Genomic DNA, 22,177 nt, shown 5'->3' on the forward strand with positions numbered 1-22,177 from the left:
GAGAGGAGAGGAGAGGAGAGGAGTCGAGAGGAGAGGAGAGGAGAGGAAAGGAGAGGACAACAGAGGAGAGGACAACAGAGGAGAGGAGAGGAGAGGAGAGGAGAGGAGAGGAGGGGAGAGGACAACAGAGGAGAGGAGAGGAGAGGAGAGGAGAGGAGAGGAGGGGAGGGGAGGGGAGGGGAGGGGAGGGGAGGGGAGGGGAGAGGAGAGGAGAGGAGAGGAGAGGAGAGGAGGGGAGGGGAGAGGAGGGGAGGGGAGGGGAGAGGAGAGGAGAGGAGAGGAGAGGAGAGGAGGGGAGGGGAGGGGAGGGGAGGGGAGGGGAGGGGAGAGGAGAGGAGAGGAGAGGAGAGGAGAGGAGAGGAGAGGAGAGGAGAGGAGAGGAGAGGGGAGAGGAGAGGACAACAGAGGAGAGGAGAGACTCACATCGTAGGCTCCAGCCTTGATCTGCTGGTACAGCTTGTGCTGGTCCTCATCCCAGAAGGGAGGGTAGCCCACCAGCAGAATGTATAGGATCACCCCTGAGACACACACACACACACACCCACACACACACACACACACACACGCACGCACGCACACGCACGCACACGCACACATGCACACACACTTTTAAATACTTTAATTCACAGATATTATCACACATGGTATAGTAATATTAGTATAGTATAGCGTAATATTAAGCTCAACGAACTACGCCATGCCAGACCCCCATGGTCTGTTTAAGGGCCATGTCTCAGCCATCATGTACGTCAAACACAAAACAAGAGGTTTGATGTCTTTCTGAGGATATCTCATTGGTAGAGAAGAGAAGACATCATCTCTGTCACACTGCCTGGTGATATCAGCACCATTTACATTTACATTTAGTAATTTAGTAATTTAGCTGACGCTTATATCCAAAGCGACTTACAAGTTCTGTACAACAAGTCATCAGGAAGGGCACAACTCTACCAGCTGAGTAACAATGTTCATCAAAGTGTTGAGTGCTACAGTGTAGGTTAGTGTATTAGGACAAGTGCATGACAGTAAGGTTAGTTAGGGTTAGATTTTTTTTAGCATATTACTTTATCAAGAACTTTTGCAGATACATTAGTAATACTGTTGAGTATCAGGGTTGAGCAGTAACATGTTACTGTAATTGTGTTACTTTCTCTGAAACAAGTAACAGTAACAGTTTCCCAAATAGTAATTATATTAGTTGCTAATCCAAGTAATGCTGCGTTACTGCGTTACATTGTTGCCAGAATGCAACATGTCCTCCTATAATGTTAGATCACGTTTGCACGCGGCCATCGGTAGAGGATGTGTGCACACGGGCAGCTCAGAGCGAGGTTGCAGGTAACTTTATGCGTTTGATAGCTGTCCGTGGTGCTAATAAACATTTAGTTTAATGAAGCATCTGATACGGCGGCACGACAATGTGAAACTTGACGGATTAAAAACATGACGATGATGAAGACTCTACCTGTGCCAGTGATGGATGTAAACAAAACAACCAAGGTATAATATAAGTAACTAATTACACTTCCTGAGTAACTTGCCCAACACTGTTGATTACTAATAATCTGTCAAATGTGTGTGCGTGTGTGCGTGCGTGTGTGTCTGTGTGTGTGAGTGTGAGTGTGTGTGTGTGTGTGTGTGTGTGGCTACTCACCGCAGGCCCAGATGTCCACTGGTTTGCCATACGCCTCCTTCCTCAATACCTCAGGGGACAGGTATCCCGGTGTGCCAGCAAACCCTGCAGCAACACACACACACACACACACACACACACACACACACACACACACACACACACACACACACACACACACACACACACGTTTGAATACTTTATTTGGTTACACAAATTATATTACATAAACAGGGAATCAAATGTATCGGGGCCAAGCAGCACTGAACACTTAAGGGACACATAGCACCTCCTTCTCCACGCGGCTAAGCTGCCAATAATAGCTGAGACAGGGCAATATTTGGCAATTTGTTTGGCTTTTCTCTCACAGACACACACGCGCGCGCACACGCACACGCACACACACACACACACACACACACACACACACACACACACACACACACACACACACGCTGGTAATCGATGGATGGACAGTATTTAATATATAGCGCCTTTTCTAGTCTACCGACCACTCAAAGCGATTTACAACTTATCACCACTCTCTCACACTTGATTGACATGCTCAAAAGCATAACAATTGCTATTACTCCTATAACAAATTGTATAATCGCTACCTGTACCCAGTTTTATGAACACACACAATGACGTGAGCTCTTAGTAGGTCTAAGGCCGGCCAGTTGTGATGAGGAACTGTAGCACAGAGATATAGAGTAGACATCATTATAAGTAGTAGATGTATGTGTAATGCACAATCACCACTATCTAACTATGATTATTGTAACTGAGGGGTACAATTCCCTGACTGTATTGATAAGTATGGTATTATTAAACCACTACCTCTTGTACTTTAACTTCTGGCCATCCAGTACATGATATAGATATGATGAACACTTTCCCACCTGATGAAACGAAGTCCACACAAATGTACAAATCGAATATTTTATATAGCAAAGGGTATATACAACGTTCACTTAATGACATTTATGATTTGAAATGCACTTGTATGGCAAATGAGTATTCGTAGGTAAATCAACATTGAATGTCCAATCTCTGGTTACGCAGGGAGCAAATATACAACCTGGTTCTTTAGGGAACTATAGCGATGGTACTTAAATGATTATAGCTGGATACACTAAGGGGGGGGGGGGGGTCCCGCTGGTTGTAAGACAGTAGGGGGGGGGGTTAGAAGAGCCGCTGGCGGTATCCCATCTGGCCGACGATTTCTTGGGAGAATTCAGAGTCCTGAACACGATGCCCACAGAACCTCGGTCCGCAGATGAATACAGCTGGACCCTCTGGTGGACGGTAGCTGCCGGTCCACAGATGAAGAGACGTGAGGCGACCTCACTCGGGGTAGAGCGCCGTCTCACCTGGACTCCTCTCCGGGGGGTAGTTCCAACACTCAGCAGTGTTGGCCGTTATCCATGGAATAATCAAAGCACCCAAAGCATGTAGATAATCCAAGCCGTGGAAGGCTCGCCGTCGTCCAGGTAAAGTAATCCAATGTACAGGTCCACTCGTCCTGGCCCGGAGCTCCTCGGATGCAAGCACCACACGTGGTCTGCCCAGCCTGGTTAAGACTCCAGATAACGTCAGGAACGATGGGGGTACTGCTCACTTTATAACTCTAACCGAACGATGCACCATACATAATAGACTATTATTAGCTTAATAGAAATACGTCCAACTCGACGGTATAGTGCCAAACTATGACAATTCAACTATTAATCCACACGATGTCTCAATGCCTATTCTGAGGCCAAGTAGGCCTTACTGCACCACACGTGCGTCGTGGGTGAGGCTTTGCGTCTGTTACTTAGTTGGAGGGTAAAGAACTAATGGACTAAAAGAAAGTTCTACTTTACTTGCGCCATATATATATGCGCTGTGAACAAATAGTACCATTCGTATTTCGCCAGACGTATTCCTACGCAGAACCGGGCTTGCCACGACATGTTGGTCGGCACGATTGAACTTGAACCAAGGGGCATGGCTGCTGGCGCCAGGTTCTCGTCCAATGGTAGAATGAAACTATTATGGGCTGTTAGTAGACTAAAGGGATATTCAGTGCATATTGTACAAGGAATATACAGGGGATATCAAACGATATACAAATACTATTAAATATATATCCGTAAATAAATATATATATTCGGTTTAATCTGATCCTTCACAACAGCCGCCCCCTAATTAGTCCCACCTAATTAGCTAAGCAGAGACAGATTAACTGCACTGTCTACCACTCAAGGTCCGCTGTAAGGGTCAGTCAACTCACAAAGTCATGGGGTCATGGTCATCATCGATAGTCTGGGAGTCTGGGCAGTTCTATTAGCCTCGCCACGGGTCGTGTGTAAGTTCGCCCTTGGACGAGCACTTCAGCTGCTCGGACCTTGCCATCGGCACCGGTGATCACTTTGCTTACGCGGCCAGCCGGCCACATAGCTCTGGGTAGTGACTGGTCGATAATCATGACGACTGTTCCTTCTGTTAAATTGTCTCTCTCTTTTACCCACTTCTGGCGGGTCTGTAGAGACGGTAGGTAGTGGAGTAGGAAGCTGTTCCAAAACTTGTCAGCTAGTACTTGACTGTACCTCCACATTCTTCGGCCGTTCGCTTCTTCAGGCCTGTACATTGTCTGGGGTAGCGCGGGGTCCAGCCGCCCCATTAAGAGTGTGTTGGGGGTGACTGGGTCGACATCTGCTACATCACTGGAGACGTAGCCGAGGGGCTTGGAGTTCAATACTCCCTCGATCTCCGTGTGGACTGTCATTAGGACTTCCTCCGCCACAGTCTGGGCCCCAAGCACGGCGTACAGGGCTGTCTTTATAGAACGTACTTCTCTTTCCCAGGTTCCACCGAAGTGGGGTGCGTTCGGGGGATTAAACTGGAAGTCAATCTGGGATGGAGCGAGGTGGGTCTTAAGTTCTGGGCCCATAGCTTGGAAGCTCTCTCTCAGCTCTCTTTCTCCGCCTTTGAAGTTTGTCCCGTGATCAGACAACAATGTAGACGGTTTTCCTTTCCGTGATGTGAATCTTCGGAAGGCCATAAGGAATGAGTCTGTGCTCATGGTCGGAAGGAGCTCGATATGTATCGCTCTGGTGGTCATGCATTTGAATACAATACCCCACCGCTTCTCGGTTCCTCTTCCTCTCTTGATATACAACGGGCCAAAACAGTCCATGCCTGTGGAGTGGAATGGCTTGTCGCCGAGTCGGAGGCGACAGGGGGGTAAGTCAGCCATCCGGGGTATGCTGGGCTGCGCGCGCCACTTTCGGCAGTCTAGACAGGTTCGCTGGAAGCGTCGCACCGCTTCTCTTCCTTGAAGTATCCAATAGCGACGTCTGATCTCCGCGAAGACTCTCTCGGCTCCTGCGTGGTGCACATCCTCGTCGTATATCTTTATGATCAGCTCGGTGACCTTGTGTCGGCTGTTCAAGACTATCGGGTACTTAATGTCATCCGGTAGATCGGGGGCTCTCCGCAGGCGACCACCCACCCTGATGAGATTATGGGCGTCACTCTCGGGTGCCAGGTGGAGCAGTCTGCTGTCTGATGGGACGGGCTTTCCTCCCTGTAGACAGTCTAGCTCATCAGGGAACGAGTCTCTCTGGGCTCGTTGTAGTAGAAGAAGTTCTGCTTCTTCGTAGTCAGCTGCTGCAATGTCAGTGGTGGACTGACTCTCTGGGTGGTGCCACAGGAATGTCTTTAGCTGCGCACTCTGTAAGGTAATGCAGTCATCTATGTTGGGGTCTGTGGAGGCGACTGTGCTCAGTCCACAGAACATAGGTTTCTTATTCTCAGCCTCCTCTTTACTTGCTTCCCGTGGGGTGGGCGTAGGCCACTCTTCTTCCGGGAGCTTGAGGAATTCTGGTCCGTCACTGTAGATGTTGCGACGGGTGAGGTCATCCAGGGACATTCCCCGGGTGATGACGTCAGCTGGGTTGTGTTTGGTGTCCACATACCGCCAGCTCGCTGCTTCTGTTAACTCTTGAATCTCGGTGACTCTGACTCCCACGAAGACTTTGTATCTGCATGAATCAGACTTGATCCATGTGAGTACTGTCGTGGAATCTGACCACAAGATTGTTCTGTGCACCGGAATGGTGAGTTCACGTTGGATTAACGTGGCTAGATGCGCTCCTGCTAGGGCTGCGCAGAGCTCTAGACGCGGGATAGATTGTTGCTTTCGTGGGGCTATTCTGGAGCGAGCCAGGATGAAAGCAGTGTGTATCTTGCCTCCCTTCTCTTGGGCACGCAAGTAGGCCACCGATCCATAGGCTACTTCGGAGGCGTCGCTGAAGACGTGTAGATCCATCTTGCATGTCTCTGGCCTCACCGTGGATGGGAAGTAGCTGCGGCGTATATTAACGCCTGGGAGTGAGCGGAGCTCCGTCTCCCACTCTCTCCATGTGGAGGCAAGGTGTGCGGGTATTGGGTCGTCCCAGCCCTGGTCCTTGTCCCATAGTGCTCGTACAATCATCTTTGCCCTGGTGGTGTAAGGTAGAATACATCCCAACGGGTCATATTGTCTGGCGAGTGTTCTGTACACACTCCGTCTGGTGGGCGGTGTGGCAATGTATGACGCCGTGGATGGCTGATACATCGGCGAGCGTTGGGGGAGAGGCCTCCTAGGCGAGTCTCCTCTTGCGCCTCTCTGTGGGCTGGTACCGGCAGGGTACCATGGCCCGCTGGTCCAGGTGCTATTCCTCGGGGCTGGTCGTGCGTCATGCTCACCCGTGAATAGAGTCGGGGGTCTGTAGCGCAGCGCCGCGGGGGTATAGCCTGGGCTGTACTGGACCTCCTGGTCCGGTGGAGTACTGTGCTGTCGTCGGGCTTGGTTCTCCTCCTCTCCCTCTTCCTCTTCTATCAGGTCCTCTAGATCCTGTAGTCGTTTATTTAGCTTCTCCGCAGTGTATGCCGCTCCTTCCTTGTAGCTGGGTCTCGCTTGGACCGGTCTGGGAAGGGGGTCTGCGGGGGGTATAGGCTTGGTCTGTTGGTCAAGTTCAGGGTCGCTTGCTCGGTTAGGAGACGCTGCCCTTGACTGTTGTCTCGACGAGTTCCTTGAACCCCTGGCGGAGGGAGAGGGTGTTGCCCTGTGGTTCAGCCGCTTCATTAGCCGCGCCCGTAACTTGTCGCGCTCGGCTTGTAGTCTGTCGCGCTCGGTTTGGCGCTGGATGAGATCTGCTTCTCTTTGGGCACCGGCAGCGGCGCGCTGGGCGTCGGCCCGGTCTCTTGCCATATTCTCTTCCGTCTGAAGGCGTCTCATCTCCAGGCGTCTGCGCTCTTCTTCGCTCCGTCGTTGCGCTTGGAGTTATTTGCGCTCGCTAAGCATCTGTGCCCGGAGTCGATCGCGTTCACCCCGAAGTCGATCGCGTTCACCCTGAAGTCGATCGCGTTCACCCTGAAGTCGATCGCGTTCGGTAGAGGCTGTCAGGCTGGCGAGGAACGCCTGTGATAGCATCCTCTCCGCTTCGCTGGGGGAAGACGGTTGTAGAGGTGAGCCGCTCCTGGGTGAGCCGCTCCTGGCTGTACTCGTTGGGGAGTCCTGGCGCTCTATTTCCTCGGCGCTCTCCTCCTCTTCTTCCGTGCAGAGTTCTCTCTCTGTAGGGTTGTCTTCCTCCCGGGGCTGGTGGGGGACTACTTCTTCGGTATTGGCGGGGGGTAAAGGCATGTCAGCTCCCTCCTGGTCCCCACCGTGAGCTTGGTCAGTTACATTAGAACCCACTAGGGCCTCTGTGGTCGGGGAAACCTGGTCGTTAAGGTCAGACATAATTTTACTTTCTACTTTTACAGCGTTTACCGTTTGTCGAAGGCTAGGTAGTTGACTGACAGCGTAATCCTCTAAGTACTGAGGTGGCTGTCGTCTGCGCTGCGGGCGTTCTACGTTAGGAGGACCGTTTCGTGGAGTGTTCATCATAGGCCATTTCAATATTAATAACACTATATTAATATTACACTAGTTACCCTCCGGCTCGAAGGACCAATTGTAACTGAGGGGTACAATTCCCTGACTGTATTGATAAGTATGGTATTATTAAACCACTACCTCTTGTACTTTAACTTCTGGCCATCCAGTACATGATATAGATATGATGAACACTTTCCCACCTGATGAAACGAAGTCCACACAAATGTACAAATCGAATATTTTATATAGCAAAGGGTATATACAACGTTCACTTAATGACATTTATGATTTGAAATGCACTTGTATGGCAAATGAGTATTTGTAGGTAAATCAACATTGAATGTCCAATCTCTGGTTACGCAGGGAGCAAATACACAAACTTGTTCTTTAGGGAACTATAGCGATGGTACTTAAATGATTATAGCTGGATACACTAAGGGGGGGGGGGTCCCGCTGGTTGTAAGACAGTAGGGGGGGGGGTTAGAAGAGCCGCTGGCGGTATCCCATCTGGCCGACGATTTCTTGGGAGAATTCAGAGTCCTGAACACGATGCCCACAGAACCTCGGTCCGCAGATGAATACAGCTGGACCCTCTGGTGGACGGTAGCTGCCGGTCCACAGATGAAGAGACGTGAGGCGACCTCACTCGGGGTAGAGCGCCGTCTCACCTGGACTCCTCTCCGGGGGGTAGTTCCAACACTCAGCAGTGTTGGCCGTTATCCATGGAATAATCAAAGCACCCAAAGCATGTAGATAATCCAAGCCGTGGAAGGCTCGCCATCGTCCGGGTAAAGTAATCCAATGTACAGGTCCACTCGTCCTGGCCCGGAGCTCCTCGGATGCAAGCACCACACGTGGTCTGCCCAGCCTGGTTAAGACTCCAGATAACGTCAGGAACGATGGGGGTACTGCTCACTTTATAACTCTAACCGAACGATGCACCATACATAATAGACTATTATTAGCTTAATAGAAATACGTCCAACTCGACGGTATAGTGCCAAACTATGACAATTCAACTATTAATCCACACGATGTCTCAATGCCTATTCTGAGGCCAAGTAGGCCTTACTGCACCACACGTGCGTCGTGGGTGAGGCTTTGCGTCTGTTACTTAGTTGGAGGGTAAAGAACTAATGGACTAAAAAGAAAGTTCTACTTTACTTGCGCCATATATATATGCGCTGTGAACAAATAGTACCATTCGTATTTCGCCAGACGTATTCCTACGCGGAACCGGGCTTGCCACGACATGTTGGTCGGCACGATTGAACTTGAACCAAGGGGCATGGCTGCTGGCGCCAGGTTCTCGTCCAATGGTAGAATGAAACTATTATGGGCTGTTAGTAGACTAAAGGGATATTCAGTGCATATTGTACAAGGAATATACAGGGTGTAACTGAGGGGTACAATTCCCTGACTGTATTGATAAGTATGGTATTATTAAACCACTACCTCTTGTACTTTAACTTCTGGCCATCCAGTACATGATATAGATATGATGAACACTTTCCCACCTGATGAAATGAAGTCCACACAAATGTATAAATCGAATATTTTATATAGCAAAGGGTATATACAACGTTCACTTAATGACATTTATGATTTGAAATGCACTTGTATGGCAAATGAGTATTCGTAGGTAAATCAACATTGAATGTCCAATCTCTGGTTACGCAGGGAGCAAATATACAACCTGGTTCTTTAGGGAACTATAGCGATGGTACTTAAATGATTATAGCTGGATACACTAAGGGGGGGGGGGGGCCCGCTGGTTGTAAGACAGTAGGGGGGGGGGGGGGGTTAGAAGAGCCGCTGGCGGTATCCCATCTGGCCGACGATTTCTTGGGAGAATTCAGAGTCCTGAACACAATGCCCACAGAACCTCGGTCCGCAGATGAATACAGCTGGACCCTCTGGTGGACGGTAGCTGCCGGTCCACAGATGAAGAGACGTGAGGCGACCTCACTCGGGGTAGAGCGCCGTCTCACCTGGACTCCTCTCCGGGGGGTAGTTCCAACACTCAGCAGTGTTGGCCGTTATCCATGGAATAATCAAAGCACCCAAAGCATGTAGATAATCCAAGCCGTGGAAGGCTCGCCGTCGTCCGGGTAAAGTAATCCAATGTACAGGTCCACTCGTCCTGGCCCGGAGCTCCTCGGATGCAAGCACCACACGTGGTCTGCCCAGCCTGGTTAAGACTCCAGATAACGTCAGGAACGATGGGGGTACTGCTCACTTTATAACTCTAACCGAACGATGCACCATACATAATAGACTATTATTAGCTTAATAGAAATACGTCCAACTCGACGGTATAGTGCCAAACTATGACAATTCAACTATTAATCCACACGATGTCTCAATGCCTATTCTGAGGCCAAGTAGGCCCTACTGCACCACACGTGCGTCGTGGGTGAGGCTTTGCGTCTGTTACTTAGTTGGAGGGTAAAGAACTAATGGACTAAAAGAAAGTTCTACTTTACTTGCGCCATATATATATGCGCTGTGAACAAATAGTACCATTCGTATTTCGCCAGACGTATTCCTACACGGAACCGGGCTTGCCACGACATGTTGGTCGGCACGATTGAACTTGAACCTAGGGGTATGGCTGCTGGCGCCAGGTTCTCGTCCAATGGTAGAATGAAACTATTATGGGCTGTTTAGTAGACTAAAGGGATATTCAGTGCATATTGTACAAGGAATATACAGGGGATATCAAACGATATACAAATACTATTAAATATATATCCATAAATAAATATATATATTCGGTTTAATCTGATCCTTCACAACACAGGGGATATCAAACGATATACAAATACTATTAAATATATATCCGTAAATAAATATATATATTCGGTTTAATCTGATCCTTCACAACAATTATAGTTAAAGTTAAGGTTAAGGTTAGGGCTCCATCCCCAGCGGGGGAACTTTTCAGAAAATGTAAGAAGTCATTTCTTTTTTATATGTAATATATTTACTTATTGTAATATGTACGCATGTTACATATCACTTATGACTATAACATAACGTACATTACCGGTATGTACCTTTTTTCCTGTGGTTGATTCGGGCTACAATGTCCCTAATGATCATAAAAAACCCTGATAAAGTTGTGTTTATTAATGATGTAGCCTACATTGGGGAAAATGTTCTCCACTTCCTGAAGGTTTGCCTCTTGACAGCTACAGTATGTACCTTTTGCCTAACAGCAATAATACAGTATATTATATATTATGAGCTTGTGACACAATTTTGTGGTCGACAATTTGTTGGATGTCATGGTGAGACCAGCTGTTTACAGCACCAAGATTTACATGCGGCTTAATCCTGATATCCTATATTTGACCAATACTGGACCTATACTGGACCTATACTGGACCTATAATGGACCTATACTGGACATATACTGGACATATACTGGACCTATAATGGACCTATAATGGACCTATACTGGACCTATAATGGACCTATAATGGACCTATACTTGACCTATACTGGACCTATAATGGACCTATAATGGACCTATAATGGACCTATACTTGTCCTATACTGGACCTATACTGGACCTATACTGGACCTATAATGGACCTATACTGGACCTATACTGGACCTATAATGGACCTATATTGGACCTATACTGGACCTATAATGGACCTATACTGGACCTATACTGGACCTATACTGGACCTATAATGGACCTATACTGGACCTATAATGGACCTATACTTGTCCTATACTGGACCTATACTGGACCTATACTGGACCTATACTGGTCCTATACTCGACCTATACTGGACGTATATGTGTCCTATAATGGACCTATAATGGACTATACTGGACCTATACTGGACCTATACTGGACCTATACGGACCTATAATGGACCTATACTGGACCTATACTGGACCTATCCTGGACCTATACTGGCCCTATACTGGACCTATACTGGACCTATACTGGACCTATACTGGACCTATAAAGGACCTATACTGGACCTATAATGGACCTATACTTGTCCTATACTGGACCTATACTGGACCTATACTGGACCTATAATGGACCTATACTGGACCTATACTGGACCTATAATGGACCTATACTGGACCTATACTGGACCTATACTGGACCTATAATGGACCTATACTGGACCTATAATGGACCTATACTGGACCTATAATGGACCTATACTTGTCCTATACTGGACCTATACTGGACCTATACTGGTCCTATACTGGACCTATACTGGACCTATACTGGACCTATACTGGACCTATACTGGACCTATACTGGACCTATACTTGTCCTATAATGGACCTATACTGGACCTATACTGGACCTATACTGGACCTATACTGGACCTATACTGGACCTATACTTGTCCTATAATGGACCTATACTGGACCTATACTCGTCCTATAATGGACCTATACTGGACCTATAATGGACCTATAATGGACCTATACTGGACCTATACTGGACCTACGTACCGAACCAGGCCTGCTGATCGCCCTGCACCTCGATGGCGAGGCCGAAATCGGCCAACTTCACTGCCGCGTTCTTGCATTTGCTGGCCAGGAGCAGGTTCTCTGGCTGGAGAGAGGAAGAGGAGGAGATGTTACTAAACACTGGAGAGAGGAAGAGGAGGAGATGTTACTAAACACTGGAGAGAGGAAGAGGAGGAGATGTTACTAAACACTGGAGAGAGGAAGAGGAGGTGATGTTACTAAACACTGGAGAGAGGAAGAGGAGGAGATGTTACTAAACACTGGAGAGAGGAAGAGGAGGAGATGTTACTAAACACTGGAGAGAGGAAGAGGAGGAGATGTTACTAAACACTGGAGAGAGGAAGAGGAGGTGATGTTACTAAACACTGGAGAGAGGAAGAGGAGGAGATGTTACTAAACACTGGAGAGAGGAAGAGGAGGAGATGTTACTAAACACTGGAGAGAGGAAGAGGAGGAGATGTTACTAAAGGAGAGAGGAAGAGGAGGAGATGTTACTAAACACTGGAGAGAGGAAGAGGAGGAGATGTTACTAAAGGAGAGAGGAAGAGGATGTGATGTTACTAAACACTGGAGAGAGGAAGAGGAGGAGATGTTACTAAACACTGGAGAGAGGAAGAGGAGGACATGTTACTAAACACTGGAGAGAGGAAGAGGAGGAGATGTTACTAAACACTGGAGAGAGGAAGAGGAGGTGCTGATTGAAAAACAAACACACACAAACATGCATCCTGGCAGAGTTAAGTGGAGCAGGGTCAAGTGGAGCAGGGTTAAGTGGAGCAGGGTTAAGTGGAGCAGAGTTAAGTGGAGCAGGGTTAAGTGGAGCAGGGTTAAGTGGAGCAGGGTTAAGTGGAGCAGGGGGGCGGGGCTGGTTAAGTGGAGCAGGGGGGCGGGGCTGGTTATGCATGCGAGCGTACCGGTACATTCTTTAAACAGGCTTAACCCTTTCACTACCACACTACAGAAGTATTACCGAATCACACCGTGATCAACACGAACTCGCATCTTACACATAATCGTACAGTCAATTGATTGGCAGGTCAATTAGTGGCGTAGAAAGTCTCCAACAGCGCAGTCTGCTGCACGTCTCTCTCTCTCTCTCTCCTATAGTCCCCTGTGGTCTCTCTCTCTCTCCTCGCCCCCCATGTGGTCTCTCTCTCTCCTCGCCCACTGTGGTCTCTCTCTCTCCTCGCCCCCCTGTGGTCTCTCTCTCTCTCTCCTCGCCCCCTGTGGTCTCTCTCTCTCTCTCCTTGCCCCCCTGTGGTCTCTCTCTCTCTCCTCGCCCCCCTGTGGTCTCTCTCTCTCCTCGCCCCCCTGTGGTCTCTCTCTCTCTCTCCTCGCCCCCCTGTGGTCTCTCTCTCTCCTCGCCCCCCTGTGGTCTCTCTCTCTCTCTCTATCCTCGCCCCCCTGTGGTCTCTCTCTCTCTCTCTCTCTCTCTCCTCGCCCCCCTGTGGTCTCTCTCTCTCTCCTCGCCCCCCTGTGGTCTCTCTCTCTCCTTGCCCCCCTGTGGTCTCTCTCTCTCTCCTCGCCCCCCTGTGGTCTCTCTCTCTCTCTCCTCGCCCCCCTGTGGTCTCTCTCTCTCCTCGCCCCCTGTGGTCTCTCTCTCTCCTCGCCCCCCTGTGGTCTCTCTCTCTCTCTCTCTCTCCTCGCCCCCCTGTGGTCTCTCTCTCTCCTCGCCCCCCTGTGGTCTCTCTCTCTCCTCGCCCCCCTGTGGTCTCTCTCTCTCTATCCTCGCCCCCCTGTGGTCTCTCTCTCTCTCCTCGCCCCCCTGTGGTCTCTCTCTCTCTCTATCCTCGCCCCCCTGTGGTCTCTCTCTCTCTCTCTCCTCGCCCCCCTGTGGTCTCTCTCTCTCTATATCTCTCTTCTCGCCCCCCCTGTGGTCTCTCTCTCTCTCCTCGCCCCCTGTGGTCTCTCTCTCTCTCCTCGCCCCCCTGTGGTCTCTCTCTCTCTCCTCGCCCCCCTGTGGTCTCTCTCTCTCTCTCCTCGCCCCCTGTGGTCTCTCTCCTCGCCCCCCTGTGGTCTCTCTCTCTCTCTCCTCACCCCCTGTGGTCTCTCTCTCTCTCTCCTCGCCCCCTGTGGTCTCTCTCTCTCTCTCCTCGCCCCCCTGTGGTCTCTCTCTCTCTCTCCTCGCCCCCCTGTGGTCTCTCTCTCTCTCTCCTCGCCCCCTGTGGTCTCTCTCTCTCTCTCCTCGCCCCCCTGTGGTCTCTCTCTCTCTCCTCGCCCCCTGTGGTCTCTCTCTCTCTCTCTCCTCGCCCCCTGTGGTCTCTCTCTCTCCTCGCCCCCCTGTGGTCTCTCTCTCTCTCTCTCCTCGCCCCCCTGTGGTCTCTCTCTCTCTCCTCGCCCCCTGTGGTCTCTCTCTCTCCTCGCCCCCCTGTGGTCTCTCTCTCTCTCTCTCCTCGCCCCCCTGTGGTCTCTCTCTCTCTCCTCGCCCCCCTGTGGTCTCTCTCTCTCTCTCTCCTCGCCCCCCTGTGGTCTCTCACTCTCTCTCTCTCTCCTCGCTCCCTGTGGTCTCTCTCTCTCTCTCTCCTCACCCCCCTGTGGTCTCTCTCTCTCTCGCCCCCCTGTGGTCTCTCTCTCTCTCTCCTCGCCCCCCTGCGGTCTCTCTCTCTCTCCTCGCCCCCCTGTGGTCTCTCTCTATCTCTCGCCCCCCTGTGGTCTCTCTCTCTCTCTCTCCTCGCCCCCTGTGGTCTCTCTCTCTCTCCTCGCCCCCCTGTGGTCTCTCTCTCTCTCTCCTCGCCCCCCTGTGGTCTCTCTCTCTCCTCGCCCCCCTGTGGTCTCTCTCTCTCTCTCGCCCCCCTGTGGTCTCTCTCTCTCTCCTCGCCCCCCTGTGGTCTCTCTCTCTCTCGCCCCCCTGTGGTCTCTCTCTCCTCGCCCCCTGTGGTCTCTCTCTCTCGCCCCCATGTGGTCTCTCTCTCTCTCTCTCTCGCCCCCTGTGGTCTCTCTCTCTCTCGCCCCCCTGTGGTGCACACGCTGGTGTATCTCAGGCTCGTTCTCTGCCGTGTCCCAGATAAGGCGGCCAACCTCATTACTCTCCGTCAGCTGAGAGGACTCTAATAATGGTTCTCTATCCCCACCGGCCCCAAGCTCTCGCTCACTGCCACCTCTCTACATCTCTCTCAGCGACCCTCCCTGGTGCTGAGCTGTTGTGTGGAGGGGCCTTCAGGTGCTGTGTGGAGGGGCCTTCAGGTGCTGCGTGGAGGGGCCTTCAGGTGCTGTGTGGAGGGGCCTTCAGGTGGAGGGGCCTTCAGGTGCTGTGTGGAGGGGCCTTCAGGTGGAGGGGCCTTCTTGTGGAGGGGCCTTCAGGTGCTGTGTGGAGGGGCCTTCAGGTGCTGCGTGGAGGGGCCTTCAGGTGCTGTGTGGAGGGGCCTTCAGGTGGAGGGGCCTTCGTGTGGAGGGGCCTTCAGGTGCTGTGTGGAGGGGCGTTCAGGTGGAGGGGCCTTCAGGTGCTGCATGGAGGGGCCTTCAGGTGGAGGGGCCTTCAGGTGCTGTGTGGAGGGGCCTTCAGGTGGAGGGGCCTTCAGGTGCTGTGTGGAGGGGCCTTCAGGTGCTGTGTGGAGGGGCCTTCAGGTGCTGTGTGGAGGGGCGTTCAGGTGGAGGGGCCTTCAGGCGCTGCATGGAGGGGCCTTCAGGTGCTGCGTGGAGGGGCCTTCAGGTGCTGTGTGGAGGGGCCTTCAGGCGCTGCATGGAGGGGCCTTCAGGTGCTGCGTGGAGGGGCCTTCAGGTGCTGTGTGGAGGGGCCTTCAGGTGGAGGGGCCTTCAGGTGCTGCGTGGAGGGGCCTTCAGGTGCTGTGTGGAGGGGCCTTCAGGTGCTGTGTGGAGGGGCCTTCAGGCGCTGCGTGGAGGGGCCTTCAGGTGGAGGGGCCTTCAGGTGTGGAGGGGCCTTCAGGCGCTGTGTAGAGGGGCCTTCAGGTGGAGGGGCCTTCAGGTGCTGCGTGGAGGGGCCTTCAGGTGGAGGGGCCTTCAGGTGCTGCGTGGAGGGGCCTTCAGGTGCTGCATGGAAGGGCCTTCAGGTGCTGTGTGGAGGGGCCTTCAGGTGCTGCATGGAAGGGCCTTCAGGTGCTGTGTGGAGGGGCCTTCAGGTGGAGGGGCCTTCAGGTGCTGCGTGGAGGGGCCTTCAGGTGGAGGGGCCTTCAGGTGCTGTGTGGAGGGGCCTTCAGGTGGAGGGGCCTTCAGGTGCTGCATGGAAGGGCCTTCAGGTGCTGTGTGGAGGGGCCTTCAGGTGGAGGGGCCTTCAGGTGCTGCGTGGAGGGGCCTTCAGGTGGAGGGGCCTTCAGGTGCTGTGTGGAGGGGCCTTCAGGTGGAGGGGCCTTCAGGTGCTGCGTGGAGGGGCCTTCAGGTGGAGGGGCCTTCAGGTGCTGTGTGGAGGGGCCTTCAGGTGCTGTGTGGAGGGGCCTTCAGGTGCTGTGTGGAGGGGCGTTCAGGTGGAGGGGCCTTCAGGCGCTGCATGGAGGGGCCTTCAGGTGCTGTGTGGAGGGGCCTTCAGGTGCTGTGTGGAGGGGCCTTCAGGCGCTGCATGGAGGGGCCTTCAGGTGCTGTGTGGAGGGGCCTTCAGGTGCTGTGTGGAGGGGCCTTCAGGTGGAGGGGCCTTCAGGTGCTGCGTGGAGGGGCCTTCAGGTGCTGTGTGGAGGGGCCTTCAGGTGCTGTGTGGAGGGGCCTTCAGGCGCTGCGTGGAGGGGCCTTCAGGTGGAGGGGCCTTCAGGTGTGGAGGGGCCTTCAGGCGCTGTGTAGAGGGGCCTTCAGGTGGAGGGGCCTTCAGGTGCTGCGTGGAGGGGCCTTCAGGTGGAGGGGCCTTCAGGTGCTGCGTGGAGGGGCCTTCAGGTGCTGCATGGAAGGGCCTTCAGGTGCTGTGTGGAGGGGCCTTCAGGTGCTGCATGGAAGGGCCTTCAGGTGCTGTGTGGAGGGGCCTTCAGGTGGAGGGGCCTTCAGGTGCTGCGTGGAGGGGCCTTCAGGTGGAGGGGCCTTCAGGTGCTGTGTGGAGGGGCCTTCAGGTGGAGGGGCCTTCAGGTGCTGCATGGAAGGGCCTTCAGGTGCTGTGTGGAGGGGCCTTCAGGTGGAGGGGCCTTCAGGTGCTGCGTGGAGGGGCCTTCAGGTGGAGGGGCCTTCAGGTGCTGTGTGGAGGGGCCTTCAGGTGGAGGGGCCTTCAGGTGCTGCGTGGAGGGGCCTTCAGGTGCTGCATGGAGGGGCTTTCAGGTGCTGCGTGGAGGGGCCTTCAGGTGGAGGGGCCTTCAGGTGATGCGTGGAGGGGCCTTCAGGTGGAGGGGCCTTCAGGTGGAGGGGCCTTCAGGCGCTGCATGGAGGGGCCTTCATGTGCTGTGTGGAGGGGCCTTCAGGTGGAGGGGCCTTCAGGTGCTGCGTGGAGGGGCCTTCAGGTGCTGTGTGGAGGGGCCTTCAGGTGCTGTGTGGAGGGGCCTTCAGGTGCTGTGTGGAGGGGCCTTCAGGTGCTGTGTGGAGGGGCCTTCAGGTGCTGTGTGGAGGGGCCTTCAGGTGCTGTGTGGAGGGGCCTTCAGGTGCTGTGTGGAGGGGCCTTCAGGTGCTGTGTGGAGGGGCCTTCAGGTGGAGGGGCCTTCAGGTGCTGTGTGGAGGGGCCTTCAGGTGGAGGGGCCTTCAGGTGCTGTGTGGAGGGGCCTTCAGGCGCTGCGTCTTCACACCACAGGGGATCGTCATGTTCGGTAAAAAGGGCGAATGAGAATTTCTGGAATGTGTCACCGACCTCTTGTCAATGCTGATTTGATCGGACGGATTGGTGGGGAATTAACATAACAGGTGTCCATTATCAACTTTTAACCCTTTCACTACCACACTACAGAAGGTTGACCCTTTCACTACCACACTACAGACGGTTAACCGGTAGTTAAAGGGTTAACATTATGTAGTGTGGTTGTGAAAGGGTTAACCTTCTGTAGTGTGGTTGTGAACGGGTTAACCCTTTGTCGTGTGGCAGTGAAAGGGTTAACCTTCTGTAGTGTGGTAGTGAAAGGGTTAACCGTCAGTAGTGTGGTTGTGAAAGGGTTAACCTTATGTAGTGTGGTTGTGAAAGGGTTAACAATTTGTTGTGTGTGGCAGTGAAAGGGTTAACCTTCTGTATTGTCGCAGTGAAACCCTTTGGTAGTGAAAGGGTTAATGGACATGTACCAACCAATCAGAATCAAGTATTTATTCAGGCCATAGTATAATGTCCGGTATCAGTGCTTAGTGTGACGAGGTTGGAACCTTGCAATGGTCTCCGCCCCCATGGTGTAAACTCACTCCTAAGTTAACCCTTTCACTGCCACACTACCAAACTGTGACAATACAGCAGGTTAACCCTTTCACTGCCACACGACAGCAGGTTAACCCTTTAATAGTAGTGTGGTAGTGAAAGTGTAGTGTGGTAGTGAAAGTGTTAACCTGCTGTCGTGTGGCAGTGAAAGGGTCAACCTTCTGTATTGTCGCAGTGAAAGGGTTAACAGTTTGGTAGTGTGGCAGTGAAAGGGTTAACTTTACAGGGTATTAGTAAAGGGTTAACCTTCCGTAGTGTGGTAGTGAAAGGGTTAAATACCCCCCGCCCCCCCCCCCACTCGCCACCTGAATTGGATCTTTTGCAGGTGGGCGGACTGGATAAGATATTCGACATACGTGGTCATCACGCGGTGCCGGTGAGCGGAGGGAGGGTTCGAGGCCGTCGGAGGAGGATAGGTGCCGGGTCGTGAGGTGCCCACCGGTACCTAGAGACCACCGGTACACTAGACCCCCTGCCACGTTTTGATTCGGGTCAGAGTTCGAGACTGATGACGAGTTGGCTACTATGACTAGTTTTGTCAGAATGGTACAGGAGGCTCCTCCACGGTACCTCTCCTCTCCCCACTTGAGCTTGTGTTCCTTCTTCCTGAAACGCACCGGGGGTGCGAGGTGACGCTGTATTTTCTCCTCTCCCCACTTGAGCTTGTGTTCCTTCTTCCTGAAACGCACCTGGGGTGCGAGGTGACGCTGTATTTTCTCCTCTCCCCACTTGAGCTTGTGTTCCGTCTTCCTGAAACGCACCTGGGGTGCGAGGTGACGCTGTATTTTCTCCTCTCCCCACTTGAGCTTGTGTTCCCTCCTCCTGAAACGCACCTGGGGTGCGAGGTGACGCTGTATTTTCTCCTCTCCCCACTTGAGCTTGTGTTCCGTCTTCCTGAAACGCACCTGGGGTGCGAGGTGACGCTGTATTTTCTCCTCTCCCCACTTGAGCTTGTGTTCCCTCCTCCTGAAACGCACCTGGGGTGCGAGGTGACGCTGTATTTTCTCCTCTCCCCACTTGAGTTTGTGTTCCCTCCTCCTGAAACGCACCTGAGGTGCGAGGTGACGCTGTATTCTCCCCTGTGGTTCGTTGCCTCCCCTGCATTGCAGCAGCTCGTGTCACCGTGTCCAGTGGCTTTCCCTCTCCTTTCCTTCGCAACACACACTACACTGGCCCCCCCAACCCTCTCCCCCCCCCCCCCCCGGGTTCCCACAGGCATTGCAAAATGAAATTCAAGGACGTTTAAATACTTTTCCAAGCACTATTTTTAATTTTCAAGGATGTCACTTGAAGGATACGATTCGCTTTTAAATGCAGTTTTTTTAAAGCATCTTCTTGGCCTGCTTGCCAGCTAGAGCATCACACGCAAAGAAGAAATGAGGAAAAGTAGTTGGAGCGTGCGAGACAGCGACTCGTCAGATTTGATTAAACCCCCTGAGGTCTAGAGTTTCTAGCTCCACCTTCTCAGAATATTCTCTTTTTTTTTGTTACATAATGTAAAATTACAGATTCATACCTTCAAAATAAGCCATCAATTGTCAAATTTGAGACGATAGTTTTCAATCAATGTCCTATCAAACATTCTGGTACAGTCATTACCAATTTGCAGCAGGAGCCTCTGAAGAGAATTCAGTGAATTCAGCTAATGATAAGGGAACTACACTCCTTCCCAGAATGCAATGTGATGTCAATGTCAATGTCAATGACTAATTCACACCATGAAACAAAGGCCCAGCAGGGAACAATTACGGCTGAATGGGGGTATAGTGTGACTGATCAATACAGGCAGGCCTACAGCAACACACACTTTGATTTGATGCCATGCATACACACACTAGATAGACAGAGGTTTAGATATTTAGATAGATATATAATAGTAATATAATAGAAAGAGAGAGAAAAAAAGAAAGAAAGAAAGAAAGAAAGAAAGAAAGAAAGAAAGAAAGAAAGAAAGAAAGAAAGAAAGAAAGAAAGAAAGAAAGAAAGAAAGAAAGAAAGAAAGAAAGAAAGAAAGAAAGAAAGAAAGAAAGAAAGAAAGAAAGAAAGAAAGAAGAGATAGAGGGAGAGAGGGGGAGAGAGAGGGATATAGAGGAAGAGAAAGAAAGAGGGAGATACAGAGGAGAGATGGAGGGAGAGAGAGGGAGATATAGATAGACATGAAACCTAGGTATGTAATTTCATCTTTCCTTGTGACAATATTGTCACCCACTGTACAAGACTGTACAAGAAATTCCTTCTGTAATGTACTGATTTCTTTTGATTTCTCTGTTTGAGAGAGAGAGAGTGTGTGTGTGTGTGTGTGTGTGTGTGTGTGTGTGTGTGTGTGCAGGGGTGTAGCTGGGGGGGGGGGGGGGGGTTAGGATGATTCCAAGGGCCCAGCAAATGCCCCAATTTTTTTTATAGATTGGGGGCCCCACATTTTTTAATAGATTGGGGGCCCACAAATTGATTCTTTCATGGGGCCCAGAATCTCCAGCTACGCCCCTGTGAGCGCACGTTTCTACTCTAGAGAGCTGTCATCACCGTGATGCGCGCTTGAATGAACTGCGAGATAACTCATAACTCGTACACACACGCACTCTGTCTCTGCCATACAGTAGTTATGTTGTTTTAGCACGACGTGGGTATATACACGGGCGAGGATGAAAAGCATGTGTTAGACTACTTTTAATACATAAATTAACGTTCCGTCGGGTCCTGTGTATTCTCGAGAATGATAATAATAATAATGCAGGACCTCTTCAGATTATATTATCAACGACAGACAGTGAGAAACACAACCCCCCCCCTCTCGCGCTGAAGAATATGCATATTAGATCACTCAGTGATTAACACCTATGCGCTGTTTGTGTGTGCGCGCGTCCATGTATGTGCGTTTCGTGACGCGATGTAGTTCTTATCGCAAATGGAGATTATTACAATCATACCATCTAGCAAGAATTAAACGTATTTACAAGTCATATTAGGTTTAGCAAGTTGGGGGACGTATACCTTACATGTCAAAGCACTAGAAATGGCCATTTTTCTATTTTTATCGATTTCTGAAAAGATGTCCTTTTTGAGCATTTAAGAGGGATTCTAATTCTTTTGTTGTCCGCCGACGGGTTCAAAGCTCCAGCGTGACCCCTAAGGGTTAAAACAGAACCAAAGAAAAAAAATTACGATTTCTTGATCCACAACAATTTGATCATGGATGAACAAAACATTCAACGTAAATGGTTGATTTGCATTTCAACGACTTTTTAAGCACCTTGTTAAAAATTTGCTGTTTTCAAGGAATTCCAGGCCTTGGCCTACTTTGGTAAAAAATCAAGCACTTTAAGCACTTCAAGGACCTTGTGCGAACCCTGCCCCCCCCCCCCCTCTCTCTCTCTCAAGAGTAGGAACACAGACTTAGGATACAGACTTGTACATTTGGAGCGCAGTGACAACAAAGGCTAGGCTTTGAGCTCAGAAGTAGAAGAGAGAGAGAGAGAGAGAGAGAGAGAGACAGAGACAGAGAGAGAGAGAGAGAGAGAGAGAGAGAGAGAGAGAGAGAGAGAGAGAGAGAGAGATGGAGAAAGAGACTAAAAGAGTAATCCTAAGGCACTCTGCCGACCTCGTGGCCTTATTCTTCCAGCTCTACCGTTCGGTTGAGGCGTTACTCCTTTGTAACGGAGGAGATAGAACTTGCCGACACTGCAGCAGCAGAGATAATCCGCGAAAACGATTGTGTGGGCGGAAATTCTGATGATGCTTCCACCGAATAGGTGAACGGACGCAATGCAAAGAATCCAAGGCCACGCGCACGACATTTCGCTATCACTTTCCGACACTCTCTCTACTGTACGTCTCTTTCTGTCTTTCTCACATGCACCCATCC

At 51.2% G+C, this 22,177-nt stretch overlaps 1 protein-coding gene across 1 annotated transcript in view; it reads right to left on the reverse strand.

Annotated features, from left to right (window-relative positions):
- LOC311223903 (calcium/calmodulin-dependent protein kinase type II subunit beta) overlaps positions 1–22,177 on the reverse strand; it is a gene marked incomplete at its 5' end in the record, with an annotated part of 319,894 nt that overhangs the window by 97,346 nt on the left and 200,371 nt on the right. The window contains 3 exons of the mRNA XM_084308666.1: positions 424–518; positions 1,655–1,738; positions 12,042–12,172. Of these exons, the coding sequence (XP_084164792.1) occupies positions 424–518; positions 1,655–1,738; positions 12,042–12,172 (310 nt within the window). The remainder of the gene's footprint in view (positions 1–423; positions 519–1,654; positions 1,739–12,041; positions 12,173–22,177) is intronic.

This window comes from Notolepis coatsorum (assembly GCF_963971535.1).
Source record: "Notolepis coatsorum genome assembly, chromosome: 2".
Classification (NCBI taxonomy): Eukaryota; Metazoa; Chordata; class Actinopteri; order Aulopiformes; family Paralepididae; genus Notolepis; species Notolepis coatsorum.